The sequence below is a fragment of the Aptenodytes patagonicus genome, chromosome 1, assembly GCF_965638725.1.
Source record: "Aptenodytes patagonicus chromosome 1, bAptPat1.pri.cur, whole genome shotgun sequence".
Classification (NCBI taxonomy): Eukaryota; Metazoa; Chordata; class Aves; order Sphenisciformes; family Spheniscidae; genus Aptenodytes; species Aptenodytes patagonicus.
In genome coordinates, this window is record NC_134949.1 from 151,095,932 (window position 1) to 151,116,439 (window position 20,508).

At 40.4% G+C, this 20,508-nt stretch overlaps 1 protein-coding gene across 2 annotated transcripts in view; it reads left to right on the plus strand.

Moving 5' to 3' along the window:
* Positions 1 to 20,508, plus strand: part of CYFIP1 (cytoplasmic FMR1 interacting protein 1) — an 80,515-nt gene that overhangs the window by 13,030 nt on the left and 46,977 nt on the right. For both annotated transcript variants that reach the window (XM_076358809.1, XM_076358801.1), the window contains exons 2-14: positions 6,255 to 6,378; positions 6,563 to 6,652; positions 8,024 to 8,101; positions 9,176 to 9,277; positions 11,033 to 11,214; positions 12,612 to 12,708; positions 12,848 to 12,976; positions 14,284 to 14,388; positions 14,557 to 14,648; positions 15,896 to 16,013; positions 16,944 to 17,066; positions 19,569 to 19,694; positions 19,988 to 20,154. In XM_076358809.1, the coding sequence (XP_076214924.1) occupies positions 6,262 to 6,378; positions 6,563 to 6,652; positions 8,024 to 8,101; positions 9,176 to 9,277; positions 11,033 to 11,214; positions 12,612 to 12,708; positions 12,848 to 12,976; positions 14,284 to 14,388; positions 14,557 to 14,648; positions 15,896 to 16,013; positions 16,944 to 17,066; positions 19,569 to 19,694; positions 19,988 to 20,154 (1,526 nt within the window). In that variant the 5' untranslated portion in view covers positions 6,255 to 6,261. The remainder of the gene's footprint in view (positions 1 to 6,254; positions 6,379 to 6,562; positions 6,653 to 8,023; positions 8,102 to 9,175; positions 9,278 to 11,032; positions 11,215 to 12,611; positions 12,709 to 12,847; positions 12,977 to 14,283; positions 14,389 to 14,556; positions 14,649 to 15,895; positions 16,014 to 16,943; positions 17,067 to 19,568; positions 19,695 to 19,987; positions 20,155 to 20,508) is intronic.

Consider the following 20,508-nt stretch of genomic DNA (forward strand, 5'->3'; position numbering starts at 1 on the left):
CCTTTGCTCGCCTTATCAGCTCGAATGCCCTGGGTGGTGAGGTTGGCTGCTGTGCCTCCGTGCGTAATATTGGTGCTGGGGAGGAGTTCCCTCTCTGCGGTATTGCCTGCTCACTCCTCAGATCTTTCCCTTGCTGTGCTATCAGCTAAACCCTTCTTTCGTTTTCCATGGAAGTTTACCTTCCAGGGCACGAGATGAGCATGTGGTAGCAATAGACCCAGTTGTGTCCGTCGCCTGATCTTTCTGGTATGCAGCAGTATGGCAAAAGACGTGCTGTAAGGAGCTGACGGCAAAAAACACCTGGAAATTGTCACTGTGTCCAGATTGTTACCTGCTGCAACCCGCCGTGTTTCAAGCAGGAAGACTGCTGGCTTACTGCTCTGACGGTTGTGTGAGGGTAAATCCTTAAAGACTTCAAGGTGAGGGTGTTCAGGTGCTCCCAGGGTGTCAAATCTTCAAGTGAGTGATGCAAAGGAAAAAGTTCCTGTCAGCTATGGGATTTAGGTTTTAATTATTTTTATTTATTTGAGGGAAGTTTAACATTGTTACTCCTTTTTCCAAAAAGGAGAGCAAGGATTGCCATAAAGTGAATGCGTCTGCTTGCTGTGTAATAGTCTAAAGTGAATGCATCTGCTTGCTGTGTAATAGTCTAAAGTGAATGCATCTGCTTGCTGTGTAATAGTCTAAATCAGTGTCTTCTGAAGAACAGTTGCTTTCACTGTAGCTCGATGCTCTACTCTTTTTTTTTTTTTTTTTTTTTTTACCCGAAGGGCTGAATTATTCTCTTTATCTGTTTTCTGTGAGAATGGTCACTTGACAATCTTAGTCCAGGGGATAATGACAGTTTGCAAGTAATTTAAATGGCATATGTACTTGTACCTCTCCAAGGAGTTACTTCCCATTCTTGCCCTATATATTTTCAGGAAACTCAATATACCTTTTGATTTTTTTTTATATGTTTTGTGATAACATGATACCATTCTCATCATCTCCTGATCTTGTCTAACACAGCCATAGAACTTAATCTGATAATTTTTGTGGTGAAGGGCTTTATTTTTCATCTGTAAGTAGGTGTTATCAAACCCAGTTATTTCAGGTTGAACTTTTTATGTTGGGAATCAGTGTCTTTTTAAAGCTCAGCTGGATAGATTCTTAAGGCCATTAGAGGCCGTTTTGGGGGAAGTCTTGGCCAGATGATTGTGGCAGAGGCCAAAGAGGAACTGCGTGGTAATTTCTGCATTTACAATGAGGTCTCAAGAAGCCTACAGTTACCTAAGTTCATTTGCTTTACCCATATTTTTTTTTTTTAACTTGGTTGCTAGTTACAAGTTACATCTGTTGGATTGTGTGCGCCGTTGCTGAACACGTATAAGAATTATCTCCTATCATCAAACATAGTTTTCCTGTTTTAGCTATTTATAGATTGAGTGCCTGAGTTGTCTTTTGATCTTCTCTTTGATAAATAATCTGACCTGCCTAACTCTGTCACTGGAAGAAATCTTAAAAACTCAAAGGTTTTTTTATAACTACTTAACTCCCTAGATTTTGGGGGAATTTTTTTAACTTTGAGCTTGAAAGCTGAATAGTGTTACAGCAGTCCTCTCTCTCACAGTGATTCTGAAGTTAATACTCTTTTCTCTTCTCTCTGCTTTCTCAGTCCTTACCTTCTGGGTTTTTTTGTTCTGGTCACTTTTCTATTTTTTTTGTCCAAAAGACTTTTCACTATAATTTGCTCCTGTTCATATGTTTTTTCCAAATAGTCTGAAGCTTCAGGAGGCCTAAAAGAGCAAGGCTGAGAGATGCATGCTGGGCATTTTCTGATATGCTTGGAATTAAAATATAGATCTTTTGCAAAGACTTCAGCATTATTCTGTAAGGATGGAGATGTGAAAACAGTGTCTCTGTTAGGATGGACGCTTCAGTCCTCTAAATACCAGAGCAATGTTGTGAGCAGGGCACTGTGTACCATGCAGTTGCATGGCTGTGAACAGCAGTAGAGAATTACGACATTTAAAAAAGATAGGCAAATCTTTTGTCTGAATATGTTTCAATAATAAGCCAGCTTTGAAGTTAAATCAAAATGTAAACAACGCTAAAGGGACTTCAAGGTCTGGTGCCTTTTTTTGTTTTGTTTTTCTTGTGGACAAAATGCAATGGAGGTGGCTCAGAGAGCTGCTCTGCAGCACAAGCTTTTCTGAGCAGGTCAGGCCCAGCTGGTGCTCATCTCCTTCAGAGAAGAAAAAGAAGAATATCATAATTTAAGGTAGTCGGTGGCCTTGCTGTAGCATAGTCAAAGTTTCCCTAAAAACCCTGTGATTGATAACTCTCATCCTTGGACATGGTGGGACTTGGCACTGTAAGGCTGAAGCTTGTCTATGCAGGAGACAGGGATTTTCTTGCTTTGAAATCCAGAAAAAGGAGCTGAAAATCAGCACAGATGCTGCTGTCTCCTGCTTAGAAAGCTTGGTGTGCTCATCAAACACCAGAATTTAGCAAAACAACATGCTGGCATATGTGATTCTCTCTGCTGGAGAGAGGGTGTCAGATAATGAATGGTTTTTAATTAAGTTGTGTACGTCCAGGAAAACATGTTCTTGGAGTGTGTTTTTACTTTACGGCTGTAATGATGGGTCCTGATACAAAGATAACAAAACGAAGAGGAGGATTTTTTCAGAAATAATTCTTACACGTCTTCTACCTGAGAAAATCCATCGTAGAAAATCTCAGGTAGGTACAAAGCTAAAAACACAACATTGTAGGAATTTATTAAGAAAGTAATTCTCACAGCTTGGGTAAATTTACTAGTGTAACTATAATTATCAGTATGACTACAGCATTTTAATCTGTTCTCATTTAGGTAAACTCCTAATCAGACTGCAGCTTTTTTTAAGTAGGTCCTATGTTCTCTGCCGTAAAGGAGTCTGTTAAAGTATTAGCTCTCCTGCCCAGTAATTTCACCTGTAAGAACTCATAGTGAATGACTCTTAAGGAGGCAAAACTATCCAATTTTGTGTCTTGGGAATTTTAGTTTTCTTAAACGAATTTTTCTGAGACTTAGTGGGGAAAAGAATTCTGGTTTTGCCAGCCCTCCGTAGCTGTACATTAGAAACAGCTGTTGTCTTTTGGAGCTGGTTTTATTAACAACAGCAGCAGAAAAGAAAGGGGAAACACCCCAGAACTTCAAGGAAATCTCTTCTGTCCTGGTCCCAGGGCTTCTGCATCAGGCGAGGAGGTGGCACGGACCGTGCGGTGGTGTCGCCTGGCTGTGGGACGTTGTCTCCCAGCTGACGCGGTGTGAGTGTGGCCGAGCTCCAGCTGTGCCCCCCGTCGCTGCTGTCATCAAACCTCTGCTGCTCGCTTCCCGGGGGGCAGAGGGGAAGGGTGAATCATGCCCTCGCAACACTTGCAAACGTGTCAAAGCTGGGCAGGAAGGTGCTGCTTCCTCTTTCACGTCTTGCTAGGTACCAGAGTGAAAAGCTGGAGAACAGGCGCGTTGAACTTGGCCAACGAAACACCAGGTGTGCGGATACCTTTGGCAAAATTACAAAGTGGAGCTGTCAGCGAGAGACCTTAAAATGAGAAGGTTTTTCTAACAGTCTGTGCCCAATTACTTATGTTTTCCTGGTTCAGAAAATGCTGATCTGTCTTTGGGAAATCATGCTGATGGGCTTGGAAAAACGTGCCTTCCCGTATTTTTTTTCACAACCCAGAGGGCAGCGGGAAGCATTTGTTTCTTAGCTTGTGCCTCTGGCCTGCTAACGGGGGTTTCCCAGACGTGTGCTATTAAATAGATGGCAGTGTAAGTGAAATGGGATTTTGGTTTTGCTTATGCTTTGGTTTCTATTTTTAAATTATTTTCCCAGTATTAAAAAAAATCCACAGGTAGTATAAAGTCTGGTAGTCTGAACATAGAAAGCTGATGTTGGAAGATAACATCTGTGCGGTTGTAAATATTGAGGCCAAAAGTGTGCAGGTGTGCTTTCTGAAATAGCACATACAGGGATTAAGGGCCGTATCTTCAGAATATTTACTTGTAGTGCTGAGGAAACACAAGTCAGGAGCCTGGCTTTTGTGGATGCCTGGGTGTCTCCTGCACCAGGGACCTGAGTCATCAATGGACCATGTTTTAGGAGGAAAAGGAAGACGTGTGCATTGGCGAGAGGGTGTTGGTACTTTTCTTGCACTCAATGACAGCTCCCCTTTACTTGGATAAGAGCAGTAATTTTTGGTGTAGAACGGGCAGCCATTTTTCGCTATGGTTTTTGGAGCATGGGTGCAGCAGTTTTTTGTAGCATGCCCTTGTTGTGCTTTCTTGGAGCTGGCGCTTTCTGGCTGTTTGCCTGTCCTGCGGTGCAGCGGAGGAGAGGGCTATGGGCCCATCGGTCCCACCGCCGGCACGTCCTGGAGCAGCTGCACAGCCAGGTGTTTCTGCTTTGATAGGGAGGCTAAGAGGAGGAAAAGTTTCAAGTTGGAAGGAGCCTCTCAGTTAAACTAACCTATGTGAAGTGTTGTGTGGTTTTCTTTTTTAGCTAACGCTTGATCTATAGATACTCAGACCAAAAATTAAAATACTGTTTATTTGAAATGTTCTGTCTTCTTAGCAACTCGCTGCCATTTCCTTTAGGGTAAAACTGTTGAGAGTCTTGCCTCCTCACAGGACTTTTGCCCAGAAGTGGAATTTTTTTGGCATTTGTTTATTTATCGAAGGGAGGACACCGTAGTTTTGCTGGTCTCTAATTTGAGAATAACTGTGGTTCTTGTGAAGGAGCTTGAGCTGGGTGTAGGCAGGTGTTGGGCAAGCATCCCGGCGCAGGTCTGCCAGCCGGCACTCCTGTCAGTCCAGTCCTTCATTGTTTTTCGGCAGGGATCGCAAATTGCACAATATGGGCGTTTGTTTATTTTAACATAAACTCATATGCTCAGGCTTGAAGCAAGGTTTGGGCTGGGGTTTCAAGAAGCAAAAGGCCCGTGGACCTTTCTCATGGTGGTTGTTTAAAGTTGTCGGCGAGCTCTCTCCGTACGTCATGCGTTAGCTTAGTGGCGGTGGCTTGGGACGCAGGGTTGGTCTCTGAAGGTAGATAGGTAATCACTTCTGGCTGCTTCCTTCCCTTTGCTTTGGGTTTGTTTGTTTTTTTTTTTTTTTTGCCAGCTGAGCCCTTCCTTGGAGGTAAAGCTGTTGTTTCTGTGGGGCTTTCCCCAGGAAACCATAATTAGGTAAGAGAAAGTGAGGAGGTTTTTCTGCCAGGCATCTGAAAGAGCTGCGAGTGGGAGGGATCACTAGCCCGTCCCAACTCTTTCTCATGGTGAGTTTTTGGTAAAGCCACGGTGAGATCTGCTTGTTCCCCTCCTGCATGTGGGGATGGCACAGCTCCCTGGGGGTGACACATGCTGGGCAGGGCCCTGCTCCTCTGGGATGCAGGTGCTTCGTGCTTCAGGGGTGTTCCTGCCCTCCTGGTTAGAGCCGAGGGCAGCGCACCGCCACTCCTTTCGCAGTAGGTGCACGGTTTTCCTCTGGCAAACGGGGGAAAATAACTTGCAAAGCCCTATAGAAAAAAAGACAGCTTGATTAGAGGTGTTACCTTAAAAATGAGGAATTTTTTACTCCACTGAGGAGGATGAGTAGGTCATTATACAAAAGTGGCAGATTGGGTTGTTCTTCACCCCACGCTTTCTTCATGAAATTTCTTCTCTTTGCTGTTCTTGGTTCGAACCCCCATGCAGTGGCAGCAGTTGGAGGTGTGTGGAGATTGCCATGACCCTGAGGGGTTTTGGGCCTCTCCATCACTAACTACTCAGAGCGGATCTGGATGTCCTGGGACATGAAACACTGGAGACTGCTGGCACCTTTTGACAGCCAGGTCTCCTGAAGATGGGCTGGTAGTAGTATCTGTGCATAAGGGTTTGAAGACACATCGGCTCAAAACTGAGCATTAGAGGTCATCCTTTCCTCTATTTTTGGTGTATCTCTGGTGTGCAGCAGTGGGGGGAAGAGAAACATTCCCCAACTCATAAAAGTAGGGAGGAGGATGTTAGTCCTAAAAGTCTTTTTTAAACTTGTATACTAAAACCAACTGGGTTTCAGTTTGACTGTTTCCCTTCCGTTATGGTTGAAGGGAAACTGCACATTTCCCATAACATAAGTAGTTCCCTGCTCTTCGTATTACTCATTTGTTTTCTGTGTATATAACAACATATAAAAAGTTATATGTATGTGTGTATATGTATCTATATGTATGTATGTACTTTTTAACCAGGTGCAAAATGACTGCTCAAGTAACACTGGAGGATGCCTTGTCCAATGTGGATCTCTTGGAAGAATTACCATTGCCTGATCAGCAACCGTGTATTGAACCCCCACCATCATCTCTGCTTTACCAGGTGTGTTGTCATTGCAGGAAAATGAGTTTTGCCATTTCCCATTGCTGTTAAGAAAAAGAGTGTGTGCTTTTCAAAAAAACCCAAAACAACCAAAAACAAAACCAAAGTGTGTTTATATTTGCAATATATATAAAAATTCTTTTCCCTGCCAAGGATTAAATTCTGCATTTTGCTTTCTTTGCAGCCAAACTTCAACACTAATTTTGAAGACAGAAATGCTTTTGTCACTGGCATTGCAAGATACATTGAGCAAGCTACAGTCCATTCTAGCATGGTAAGTAGATGTTCAGATACATACTTTTGTGTTAACTCGGAATAAAAGGAGAGGAACATGTCTTCTTGCATTTCATTATAAGAATTGTGGTCGCAGAAAACCAGAAACCAGGTTACCTACAACACTTCCAGGATGCAGTGAGATGAAAAAGTGTGTGGCTTTTATTTTTTCGTACGTGTACTTCTTGTTAATTTTAAAATGGTCTTTCTTCTTGGTCAACCAATGTTGCTCAAAAGTTTCTTGCTTTCATTGTGCGTTTTTCCAGTATTCTGAGGTGAGTTGGTTGTATTGACAAGTAGCTGCCATAACTTGAGTGAAAAATTACGTTCCATCCTCCCAAATTTCTGCTACTACTCTGTCAGTTTAGTGGTGTTGAAGGGTTTTTGTTGGCTTCCTCACTGTGGAGTATGTTAGTGGTTTATTGGCATGCTTTTGTGTAAGGTATTCTGTGGTTTTTAACAGTTCCACAATATAAGATAAGACTTCATACTAGTAACTCCATCCATCTCTGCTGATGGCGTTGCTGTTTGGGCTGCAAACGCTGGTCTGTACTGAACTTGTCATGGCACTCTTGGAAAATGAGGAATAATATGTCTTGTAATTCTAGAAGCCAATTCACAAACAGTGGAATGGGCAGGTTAAGCACCTGATTACATGCTACTGAAAATTACATAAATTTATGCCAAGCGACTCTTAAAATTATCTGGCGACTCCTTAACCTGTTCTGATTGTTTGGATGTTGTAGGGCCTCTCCTTTGACGTGTAAAAAAGGATATTGCTCTGCATGTGCTGACTCTCATCCTTGACCATTCCACCTGCAGTACCCGAGTTTAAATAGAAAAACAAACACTCACCCCTTCGGATTAGCATTTTTATTTATAGATCACAGTGTCTGTAGTTTTGGGAAGAAAGAACAACACAAAAAACAATCTGATCTGGGGAGGTAATAATTTTTGTCATTAGGTAGGCATAATTGCTGCAGTTGTTGATTAGTGATCTGGTAGGTGTTTGTTGGCTTACGTGGTATGAAGATGATGCTGTGAATTCCCTCAGAATTAGGTTGGGTGCTAAAACAGATGACTGAGGATAAATGAAATTTTTTTTAGCTGTTGGATTATAACCAAGTTGGACATCAGTAGCTGGTAAGCTCTAATATAGGTAACATGCCAGCGGAGCCTATGAATTATGCTAATATTATTTTACATACATACAGTATGATGTATCATTCAGCTTGCAATATATTTGTGTTTGTACATAAATGTTCTGATAAGAGATAGGTTTGTTTGGACAAGGTTTTGGAATTGTGGAAGACAATTGGATTTAACCTTTTTGTATTACTATGCCTAATTATGCTGAGTGTCTTTCTTACAGAATGAAATGCTAGAAGAGGGTCAGGAATATGCAGTTATGTTATACACATGGAGAAGTTGCTCAAGAGCCATTCCTCAGGTAAAGGATGAAAATTAAACTGTCATGCATCATGTGAACTTCTGTCTTGTTTTGGTGTGGAGTTGCACGGGTATATCTTTATCAAGGAGCTATGAAATGTAGTCTACTTTGACTCCCAAATAGGCAAGCTGGACATGCCATAGTGTCTTTTAGCACTTGGGGACCAGTTGGTTGGTCTCTCTCTCTCTCTTTAAAAATAAGGGAGCTATAGCAATACCTCATGGGTTTTGTGTTAATCTTACTGATTGGTTCAAGAGTAGTATAGGGGTAATGTGCTCTAGAAGGAAAATCTTTGTCACATCTGTTTGAGGTAAAAATTTAGTTAATTTCATTCAAGAGAATGGACCCCCCCCAACTTAATACTTAAGTTCAGAACAGGTTTAGCAGGTGGCATAGCATGTAATAATCACAATTCAGGTTAAACATTTAAGTTTCTAGACATCCTAGGTAGTAATTTTCTGAATGTCAGAGCTACACAGTGTTTTGTTGATCTGTATGCAAATTAAAACCCTGTGAATAGGTGAGAAGTCCGTAGGCAGCCTCAGGTGTCTGGGAATGGTTATACAGGGGTGGGGTGGGAAGAATATTAAGATGCATCAGAAAACTGAACAAAATTATAGCCATGAGCTGACACCTGCCTGCTTTATAAGGAGTTTGTAATGCAATTATTTTTGTACTGAAATGCAAGGAAGGCTTATCCTGTGGTTTAAATATTTAGAGTGGAAATCAGGTAATCTGTTTTAATTTTTGGTTTTGGGTCAATTTTAGTGCATGACTTTCAGCAAGTGGCTTAATAATGTGGAAAGAATATTGTCCTAACCATACAGAGGTGTTTGAAAACTCAATTATTTGCTGTGAGGTAATAGAGAGAAAAATCTTAGGTTGTTTTTTTTTTTAAACACACACAGTTAATCTTAGAAGACTAGCATAAAATTACCAAAACCGGCAATTTATGCCTTAAGTTTGTCTCTTTAGGATGATAATACATTTTCTCAAGTTGTCATTGGGGATTTTAGTTTCTGAGGCTTTATCAGAAAAAGTTCTAAATGTAATGATCTCTTCAATTGCCCTCAGGTCAAGTGCAACGAGCAGCCTAACAGAGTAGAAATTTATGAGAAAACTGTGGAAGTTCTGGAGCCAGAAGTCACAAAACTGATGAATTTTATGTATTTTCAGGTAAAAGGAATGGAAACAAAATTTGTCAGTAGGCTTGTATCTTTGTATTCCTATGTCGTATGCTTGATATTGTGTGCTCAGATACTGAACCTAGTCATTATACTTTGGAAAAAAACCCAACCCCATATTGTCTCACAGAAGGGCAGAATTTCTAATGCCTACCTTAAAAACTTCAGGCGATCTCCATTAAGACTTTCAGCATAAAATCGGGGGTAATTGCATATGGTCCCTGCATAGCACATGGGGACAGTTCTGGCACTTTAGGAAGAAGGGAAATAGAAATATAATATGTTTCACATGCATACATAAAAGCGTCTCGGCACAGAAACCATTTGTTGGGGGGTGAGGGATCCACAAGTCTGGACACCAGAGCAGCAGGTGCAACTTTGCTACAGAAATTCATAATCGAGGCAAGCTAACCCAGCTGTTGTGACCTGCCAGCCACCCGCGCTACGTGGGCGCTGGAGAACAGCAATGTGTCTCGCGTTCTCCTCCCGTGCTGGCAGCTTGCCATTTGGTTCAATGGACTGAGGATGTTTCCAGGCACACAGGAAGAGGAGACTGAATGAAATGTAGTATTTCCTGTCGTCTTCCCCAACTGGCGGATCTTACTGACTACCAACAATCTCCTTTTGTTCAAGGAGATTAGTGCTCTAAACTCAGAACAGATTCCTCTTTACGTTTGAAGTTGCTGCCTTTTTTGTACTTGTGTCCTGGTTTTGACTGGGATAGAGTTAATTTCCTTCCTAGTAGCTGGTACTGTGCTGTGTTTTGGATTTAGGATGAGAACAATGTTGATAACACACTGATGTTTTAGTTGTTGCTAAGCAGTGCTTACACTAGTCAAGGACTTTTCAGCTCCCTGTGCTCTACCGACTGAGAAGGCTGGAGGTGCACAAGAAGCTGGGAGGGGGCACGGCCAGGACAGCTGACCCAAACTGGCCCAAGGGACATTCCATACCATGTGACGTCATGCTCAGTATATAAGCTGGGGGGAGTTAGCTGGGGGGCGGGGACCGCCTGGGCATCTGTCGGTGGGTGGTGAGCAATTGCATTGTGCATCATTTGCTTTGTATATTCTATGATGATGATGATGATGATGATTTTCCCTTCCTTTTCCGTCCTATTAAACTGTCTTTATCTCAACCCACGAATTTTACTTCCCCCCCCGCCCCAATTCTCTCCCTCATCCCACGTGGCGGGGGGGAGTGAGCGAACGGCTGTGTGGTGGTTAGCTGCCTGCCGGGTTAAACCACAACAACTTGTAATCTCCATCTCAAATGACCCTGATGTGTGCTTGGAAATAAGCCCTCAAATAAACGTGGCAGGATGATTTTGCGAGTTGGCATGTACTGCTATTAATCAGTGTGCTGTGGGGTTTTTTTTGTTTTAAGAGAATATACCTATAATCTGCCTTTTTAATGCATATACACTTTCTCACTAAAGAAGATGAAATCACTTGTTTCAAAGGGATTTTAAACTTTTATGACTTTAATCTGCAAAGAAGAACCTTGCCCCTTGTGCCAGGCAAGCTTTGTGGCAAAAATCACTGGTGACACTTATAGCACGCAGCAAGTACACACAGAGGTGGAGCTGGGAAGTCTGTGCTGATGCCTTGTGAGCCTTGCATGCTTTAAACGTTTTTCTGCTTCAGTGGCACTTTTCATTGGACCAGCTCCAGTTACACGATTAAACTTTTTTCCTGGAAACATCATGGCTTTTACTCCCTGTTTCTTCTCTTTTTTTCTCCACTAGAGAAACGCGATTGAACGATTTTGTGGGGAGGTGAGACGCTTGTGCCATGCGGAGAGGAGGAAGGACTTTGTGTCTGAAGCATATCTGATCACGCTGGGCAAATTCATCAACATGTTTGCGGTATTGGATGAGCTGAAAAATATGAAGTGCAGCGTGAAGAACGACCATTCAGCCTACAAGCGGTAAGTGGCAAGGAGCAACAGGACCCGGGTTTCTGCTGCCAGGATACAGGCCTCCCAGGAGATGGCAGCAGTTGCTCTTTTTCTGACAGCTTTCTCTTCAAAAGTAGTCCCTTCACGTGTGGGACAGATTACCTTGAAACTAGGGATGCATTGGCTGCAGTTAGGCCACTGAGTAAATCTATTTTCTTTATGCTGTTCTTCCAGCAGCAAAAGGTTCTTCTGCCTTTTAATGCCAAGCTGTCAAATACTTCTGTCTTGGTGTACCTAAACATAATGAATATACTTTGCTCAATAAAGCTTTTCTTTTTAAGTTTGAGAGAAAACTGGCTTTCTGGTCCCTTGTGCCACTTCTGTCCTGTCCTGTCCTATTCTATCCTATTCTATTTTTGGCATCTACTTTTGGCATTTGTAGCTGAGAGTTGTTACACTTGTTCTGAAGATGTTTTGGCTTTGCCGTTCAAGGTCTCCGTGACCGCAGGTCTAGCAGGGAGGGGAGGAGGGTGGGATATCAGTGGCCAAGTTTTGTGCTTGAGCTGCCAGATGGTATTGGGTACTTTTGTCAAACACGGTGGTCAGAGCAGCAGGGGAAGACAGTCTTTAAGCCAGTTGTAGCATCTGTGGTCTTTCATAAAGAAAACCATTCAGCCAATGACTAGCCAATTTTATCTATGTTGCTTCCACTTAGATGAGATTTAATTTCTACCTTTACCAGTCGTTGCCTTTTGTAGTTGTTGTTGTGCCTGGAGACCTCTTAAACTTACTTGGTTTGCATGTGTTTTTCTTTGGAGGTGTGCTTCTGGAGGACGAACTCTGTTTTCTGGAAGGTTGACTTTTCCTGGGTTGTTCCGTGGCTTGGGTCTATAGAGCCACTGCTGCCCCCATCAGTTGAGGGATATACCCAATGGTTTTTGGGTTGGGTTGGATTGGGTCTTTTAACTAGGGTGCAGCGGGGGATTTGGGATTGGAAAACTGTTCATTTGGGATAAATGAAGTCCATATCTCTCTCATAGTGAACATGAACCGTTCTTTTCAGCTATTTTCCTAAAAAGCCTTCCCTTTATCTTTTATGAAACAGGCTCTTGACACAGATTTGTCGAGTCCATAGCCTGTGTTTGGATAACTCACTTTTATAAAGCTGTGGCAAAAAAAGTACTGGCTGTGTCTGCCAAGTTCTCTTTCTGCTTGATTCAGGAGTTTGGAGGTGGGGGATGCACTGGGGTTGACAATCCTGTACGAGCAGTGAATGAGAGAGGATTGTACTGGCAGCTAAAGATATGCTGACTACTTACAGTTCCCCTGGTAGATTTGGGGACGAGTGTGTTTCTATTGAGAGAGGATGGATTTGGTTACAAGCAGGCCTGCTGAAGGGAAATACCTTTTTTCCTCTGTTTCCAAAGAGCTGCTCAGTTCCTGCGAAAAATGGCAGATCCTCAGTCCATTCAAGAATCCCAGAACCTCTCCATGTTCCTTGCCAACCACAACAAGATAACACAAGTAAGCTTTAATTGTCTTTTTGCAAAATACCTAATGCTTTACAAAACTATTAAAATAAAACTCTTCCAGTTTGGTAGTAACTGTTGTTCCCCAGGGAGTATAACTAGTTGACTAATATTCTTTTCTTCTTTTTTTCCAGTCTTTACAGCAGCAGTTGGAGGTGATCGTTGGCTATGAAGAGCTGCTTGCAGATATCGTAAATTTGTGTGTGGACTACTATGAGAACAAAATGTATCTAACACCCAGTGAGAAACATATGCTTTTGAAAGTAAGTTTCTTTCTGGTACAATATTAAAAAATAATTGTTCAGGCAGGACACAGATGTCTGAATTCCTGGGTTTTTTTCGTTTTGCCTTTTTCTTTTTTTTAAAAAGAAGAACCAGATTAACCAAATAACTCAAACTATTCCTTTCTGTTCCCCCCCCCCCCCCCCCCCATTGTCTTTTTATTATATTGCATGGTAGATCTATTTAGAAGGTTTCTAATCCATTTTTGTTTTTCATAATTTGAAGTTGACCCAATTGAACTGCAGCCTTGCTAGGAAACCAGTTCTATGGAACTGTGTTTCTATGAACTATGACAACAGAAAGGAACTACTACATTTTATTTTTAGATATATGGCAAGTTTGTATAAAAAGCTTTTGGAGGTGAGGCTGTGTATCAAAGATTTCAGGGAACAAGTAGCTTAAAATTAGGGTTAGTAAGTAGGTAAGTTTAGTTAGCTGGAATGTGTACATGTAATAAGAGAGTGCTGGGCAATATGAAGTGTGGTTGATCTTATCACTGCATGTCTTGCAGTGGAAGAAAAGGTATAGAGTAAGAACTGAAAATTTGCCTCATGACAAATATTTTGAGTCACCTCAGTGTTTAACTTATGAAGAGCTCTGTTTATTAGGACCAAATGAAAGCATCCTGAAACAATACACCAACTCTAGAACATTTGCGTTCTGCCTGCAGGGATGTCCAACGTCTCTTTCATATTTAGGCCTTTTGTTCAGTAAACGTGTGCTTAGAACACATTAAGTGGCTAATACTCAGTTCTGCTATTGTTAATACTGTATTATAACTTTATGTTAATGAATAACTTGAACAAAATGTAGTTAGATTTTTTTTTTGATGCTTCTGAGCTCGTGTGTGTATGATTCAGACATAGGCTGAAAGCCATGAAAAGCAATAGCTCAGAGATGTTAGATCTAAAATTCTGTTACAGATCAGTTTGCACATACAGAATTTTAATAAAATGGAAGTGAAAAAAGACTTGTCTAAAAATAGCCAGGCTCTAGTTTCAGTGAGATTTTTTTTGTACGCTAAACCTTTATACAAACAAGTAGCATCTTTTAAGGATAACTGATTAGGCTAATGTTAATGTAAAAATTACTAATATACATATAATAAAAGAATACTACAGAAATGTATGTATTTGAAAATATATTCTGTTTGAAGGAGGGTGGGTGTTTCAGGACTGTGTTTTTAAAATACTACTTTTTTTTTTAATTATATCAAGAACAGTCTTACTGCAGCATGTTTTTACCTCTGAGGTCCTTTTGTGAAGAGGTTTGTCTTTTTCTTTTTCAGGTTATGGGCTTTGGGTTGTACCTGATGGATGGAAGTGTCAGTAACATCTATAAGCTGGATGCAAAGAAAAGGATAAATTTAACCAAGATAGACAAGTTCTTTAAGGTTGGTTATGATGTGATCTTAATATGTGATTTTAAAGGTAATTCCCCTTGCATTTTAAATTAAATAGAATGAAGATCACTTCGGGCTATAATATGGGTAAATAACGGTTTCCTTTCACTAAGATTTGTGTTAATAATTTATCTAATCTGATTTGTTCCCTGTGTACAGCAGTTGCAGGTTGTCCCACTGTTTGGTGACATGCAGATTGAACTTGCAAGATACATTAAGACCAGTGCCCATTACGAGGAAAATAAATCCAGGTAAGAGAGAGAAGGAAGCAAAGAGTGGAGTGTCTGGGCTGGGGAAAGTCAGGCCCTTGGAGTATGTTTTCGTAACCATCCGTTAGTCTGTGGGTCTGTGGTAATTACTTTAATAGGATTTTCACTTTGGTCTTCTTTCTGGTGTGGGTATTTCACTATTAATGTACTTCATGTAATAGAAACAACTAAAGAAACAAGTTGTTTAAAGACCTTTCTATGCTGCTGAGCTCATTCTTGCATCTGTGACATTTCTTATCACCTGGGTTGGAGGAAATGAATTTTGTCTTATACTAATTTCATTTTTACTTTTTCCTTCAAATACGAAACTTTCTTTAAAAGAAATGAAGGATTTTACTAAGCAAGGTGAGCAGTAGTAGTGCATGGGTAAATAGGCATGTGTATATTGTATATGGAGCAGCAACTTAGCTTGCCTCCCCCCTCTTTTTTTTTTTTTTTTTTTGGCTAGGTGTGCAGCACAGCAAAATGGCTGGAAAATGCAGCCAGTTTTTACATGTTTCCATGGTTTATGGTTATTGCTTTGTTTTAGTGAACGTTTCCGTGCTCCTCCAAGACCTTCCCTCCATGCAGTTACATGAATTTAGAATGTAGTGCTTTGCATTTTAATTCCTGCAGAAAAAACACATAACCTGCATGTAATTGCTAAGAAAAAATCAACAGCGGTGGGCCTACTGAGCTACTAAAAATATGAGGCTACTTAACATGACATTCTTGGTAGCATGTCTTTTGTGTCCCTCTTGATAACATGTTGATAGTATTTAACAATGCCTTTTTTTTTTTTTATTTGGGAGCATACTCTAGGTTCTTCATAGTTAAACAAGAATAACGAAAAACAATCCGAAAGTAGCTAGATGTATCTTGCAGCCTATACCTATACTTCTGCCCTGCCTTTCAATACTTTTCAGTCTCGTCCCTAAGTGTATGCTCCTGAAGAGAGATGCCGGTGTGTATTTCATAGCAGCAGCCTTTAAAAAAATACAGAAAAGAAAAGAAAAAAGGGTTTTTTTAAGACTTGGAAGAAGTGCTGTTTGAACTCAGAAGGGCAATCCATCGCTAATGGGTTGTGCAGGGTCAGAGGTAGAGGTGCGAGGAGAGGAAAGGCCTCAAATAAAGGAGAAGGAAGATTTTTTTTAAAAAAGTCATGTGTTGTGGTTCTTTCTTTGCAGTATCAGTTGTACTGTTTATTGCTTACACTGATTTAGGTGGGGTTTTTTTGTTGTCTGAAACAGATGGACATGCACGTCTTCCAGCAGCAGTCCCCAATACAATATATGTGAGCAGATGATCCAAATCAGAGAAGACCATATGCGTTTCATATCAGAACTGGCTCGTTACAGCAACAGTGAGGTGTGTGGGATTAGAGCTATTCATGCAAATTTCTTGTCACTGATTAACAGTTTTTGTTAAATATCTGAAGAGCAGGTAAACCTCAGGCTAGGTAAATGACAAAGCTTGATCACCTGAATCAAGAAAAGTTGGCTGCAGGGCTAGTACCCAGTCTCTGCATGATTTTTACACTATTTAAATTTAAAATAATAATGATCCATCATACAAACTGCAGTATTCTTCTGCTTTTTTATATATATATATAGACTATATATCCTAGAACTTTTGGCATGTCTCTTTTGGAATAGGTTGTCTAGCCCTTACTTCAAAAGGCTGCTCATAGCAGTTTAAATGAAACTAAAAGTTAAAAGATTAGCTAAAAAAAAAAGAAATGCACATGTATACATGCATGTATACATATACAGAACCTACAACATATATATAATATATATAATTAGTGTCTTGAATTCATAGAATCATAGAATAGTTTGGGTTGGAAGGGACCTCTAAAGGTCACCTAGTCCAACCCCCAGCAATGAGCAGGGACATCTTCAACTAGATCAGGTTGCTCAGAGACCCGTCCAACCTGACCTGGAATGTTTCCAGGGATGGGGCATCCACCACCTCTCTGGGCAACCTGTGCCAGTGCTTCACCACCCTCAGCGTAAAAAACTTCTTCCTTATATCTAGTCTCAATCTACCCCCCTTTAGTTTAAATCTGCAACAATATTTTGGTGATTAGAGATACCAGTGCTTTCCATCACTTGACCAAAATCTGAAGTTTAACTATGTAAGTCTCTGGAAGAAAAAGCTGATATTAATGCAGGTGTTGGTACATGATGCTGTTTTAATGCTTAAAAGAAATCTATGTAGAAATTTGGCTATGGATGCTGGACACAGCATGTTCTGATGTGGGTTTGGGTTTTTTGTTGTTGTTTAATAATGTTCTAGGTGGTGACTGGGTCTGGTCGACAGGAAGCTCAAAAAACAGATGCAGAGTATCGGAAGCTCTTTGATCTCTCTCTCCAAGGCCTGCAGCTTCTCTCCCAGTGGAGTGCACATGTCATGGAAGTGGTATGTTATCTGGGGAATAAAACCAAATGAAAAAGAGGCAGCTTGGTGAGGTTGGACAGGCTTTGCTTTAATGGAATGAAAAATGTATGTTGTGTTTTGTTCCCTTAGTTCCCCTTTTCCTTCTTCCTTCACTCCTTTTCTCCTCCTGCTCTAAACCGCATCCTCAGAGGAAGGCACATGAAGTTCTCAGACGCTAGGAGTAATGTTGCTGCTTTGAAGATCCAGTAGCATGTACAGTCTCATACAGTACATCCAACTTGTTATATTTAATGTATTTATATATTATATATTACATAATATATTTAATGGATAGGTGATCACCTGTGAGCCTTGACCAGATGTTTTTATGTTGCTCTTGATACGTACATTTTGTAGACTAAGACTTCATTATTTTCCTCTAAACGTTGTTTAAAATTATATTCTGTTAGGGATATCCATACCAACATGCAGTCACACAGGAGGTGATAGAACAACTTAAATTGGCTACATTTAGACATCATCACTTAGTAAATTGAAGCATGTAAGGTCTTATCCAAAGACACAAAAATGAATGGAAAGGCTCCCATTGGCTTTAGATCAGGCTTTTAGTCAAAAGGAAAGTAAATGTGGAGAAAGGAATATTTGAGAGGAGATGAGGGAGGGGAAATAAAGAACCTGCAGACTTGTTTCTCTGTATTTTAATAATTTATTTTAAAAACAGATGCCAGTTAGAAAAGTGACTGTGTTTTTTCCAATAAGAAACTGCTTAAGGCAGAAATTGAAGAGGAGGATGCAGGAGTCCTTTTCATGCTGCAGACACTTAGATAAAAGCTGCATGTCTTACCTGCACCAAAGCATGTTCTAGGAAACCGATGAAGTACTGTATGAGAGAAGCCAGACCTGCTCCTCCTCTGCCTCTGATGTCTGAGGGAGCATCAAGCCATTTGCATTGCGTGAATCCAGTGCGGTCACAGCGGGCATAGCTAGAGACCCAGTTTTCTTTCTCTTCTGTATTTTTAACTGCCTCTTTTAAAAGCCAATAGATGAGTCATGCTTTTACCTGTATTATCCTATTCCTATTTAAATCAACAGTGTATTTTATGGTGAAAATCTTGTTCTCCTTTTCTCCTTCTTAAAAGAGGTTGCTGTCATCTATTTCTGGCCTCTGCAACTCCCAGACTTGCTCCTGTATTTCTGTCATTGCAAATTGCTGCATTCAGGCTCTCTCTTCACAATGACAATCTTCCTATTTTATTATATCTCTGTAGAAATTATGTTTTATTATATCTCTGTAGAAAGTCTCTTGTTCTTAGCTCTGTTTTTATCCTCCCAGTTCCAGAACAAACTTTCTCTGAGGACCACAGCAGGTTTTGCCTATTATCACTGCTTTTCTTTCTGTCTTATTTATATGGATTCCCTTAAGTACTTCTCATGTAAGTTTGTGTTCACCTTCTCCCTGTCCTCCTACTGAGAATTTATTCTGATCTGGAGTATCCTACTTATTTACCCGTCTTCTGCATTCACTCAGTATCCATGAACCTTGTTACATACGTCATGTTCAGATAAAAAATTTCAGCATTCATTTGATGTCCAACTTAACCCTGTGAACTTAATGCCCCCAAAATACTTCATCTTTGTTTAATAATTTACCCAGTGTCCTCTTTGTAGCACTTAGGTTGCAGGGTGTGATGCTATTCTTTGCCGTAGGTAGATTGGTGCAAATGTTAATCCGTTACAGTAGGCAAATTTACATTGCTCTGTAATCTAACACTTATGCAAAGATAATATCAACCAGACCTTACTATTCGCTGAACTCAAACTGTGAAAAAATTGTATTTGAATGTGACTAGGATTTTTCACTAAATGTACCCTGATGGATATTAGATCAGCCTGACACTGCTCAGGAACATTTTGAGCTGTGTTTGCAGTGACTGAAAAGGCAGTATTTAAGAGAAATGCATGCTGTGCAGATGATATTGTCACAGATAATACAGCTATTTCCACACCTTTCAGCCTAGTAAACATAAAAAAAACCCCAACCCCCCCCAAAACTGTGTAGTTTTCCAGTTGTCTTTTGAATTCTAAATGTGAATTTTTGGCCAAGTTGGAAGCTCTTCTTTTTGTGTGTGTGTGATGGATTTTTTTGTTATGCTCTGAGGTCTCTTTATGTTTCTCGTGCTTGAATTGGAGAAGAAACTTTTGCCTACGCTAGCATTTGCTCAGTAAAAAATACTCTGAAGTGCATTACCTGCTGAGTGTGAATTGCATTTTTTTGAGCTAATACAAGATCGCTGGCTTTCAGATAACTTTGTTAGGCAAATTATTGTTTGGCATTTCCACTAGATAGTAGTGTCAGAATTTATGCAGGTTTTGAGAATAGTACCAAATACTATTTTTCAGATATTCTTGAAAACACTTGGAACATTTCTTAAAGCATGTTATTTGTGTCCAGCTATGTTTTGCGTTTCTCAGGCCTTTTCCCCCCCAATCTTTTTTCTCCCTATTCTGCTGTGTGAACTGCAGTATTCATGGAAGCTGGTACACCCAACTGACAAATATTCTAATAAAGATTGTCCTGACAATGCGGAAGAGTATGAAAGAGCAACGAGATACAATTATACTAGTGAGGAGAAGTTTGCTTTGGTTGAGGTAAGATAAATCTTTTTTTACAGGGATTTTCCAAAGATTAATTCTATACAAAGGAGAACATTCTCTATAAGCATTTTCTATACCCAGTGCAAAAAGACAGCATGCCCTGTGTTGACTCTGAAAGAGCATGTTTTCCTCCATTCAGTCTGTAGGAGGAGCAGAGAAAAGCCATCCTTTATATTTTGGAGCTTGTTAATTCCCCTTTTATCACTTTCTGTATTTAAAAAAGGGCTTTTTGAACAATTATACAAACAAAATAAGAAAAAGACACAATTTTATTTTTTCTTTCCCAGGTGATTGCCATGATCAAAGGTCTTCAGGTGCTGATGGGAAGGATGGAAAGTGTTTTCAATCATGCCATTCGCCATACTATTTATGCAGCTCTTCAAGACTTTGCCCAGGTCACACTTAGAGAGCCGTTAAGACAAGCCATTAAAAAGAAGAAAAATGTCATTCAGAGGTAACATCCTTGTTTTCATCTTCTCCTGTATTCTTTCCCCCAAATCTTACGAAATTTGTTCCAGAATTGCACAGCTGTTAAATTTTGCCTCTTTAAGTCTGTAATCCCCTACTAGTCTGTCTGGTATTCAAAGTTAGCTTCGTTGAATATGTATTGGAAGTTGAAGAAGTCTGGAGTCAAAAATGAATGGCTGCCAACATGGCTACAGTAAGAGTCCAGGCTGTCTTGAGCCACTTAGGACTACCGCAGGAAGTCTTGCGTTGCCTGTAGTTTATTTTTATTTTAAGGAAAGGTAAGTACTGTAATACTGAAAGCAAGACTAGTATTTTTATTTTGAAGAAAGGTGTTACTGTC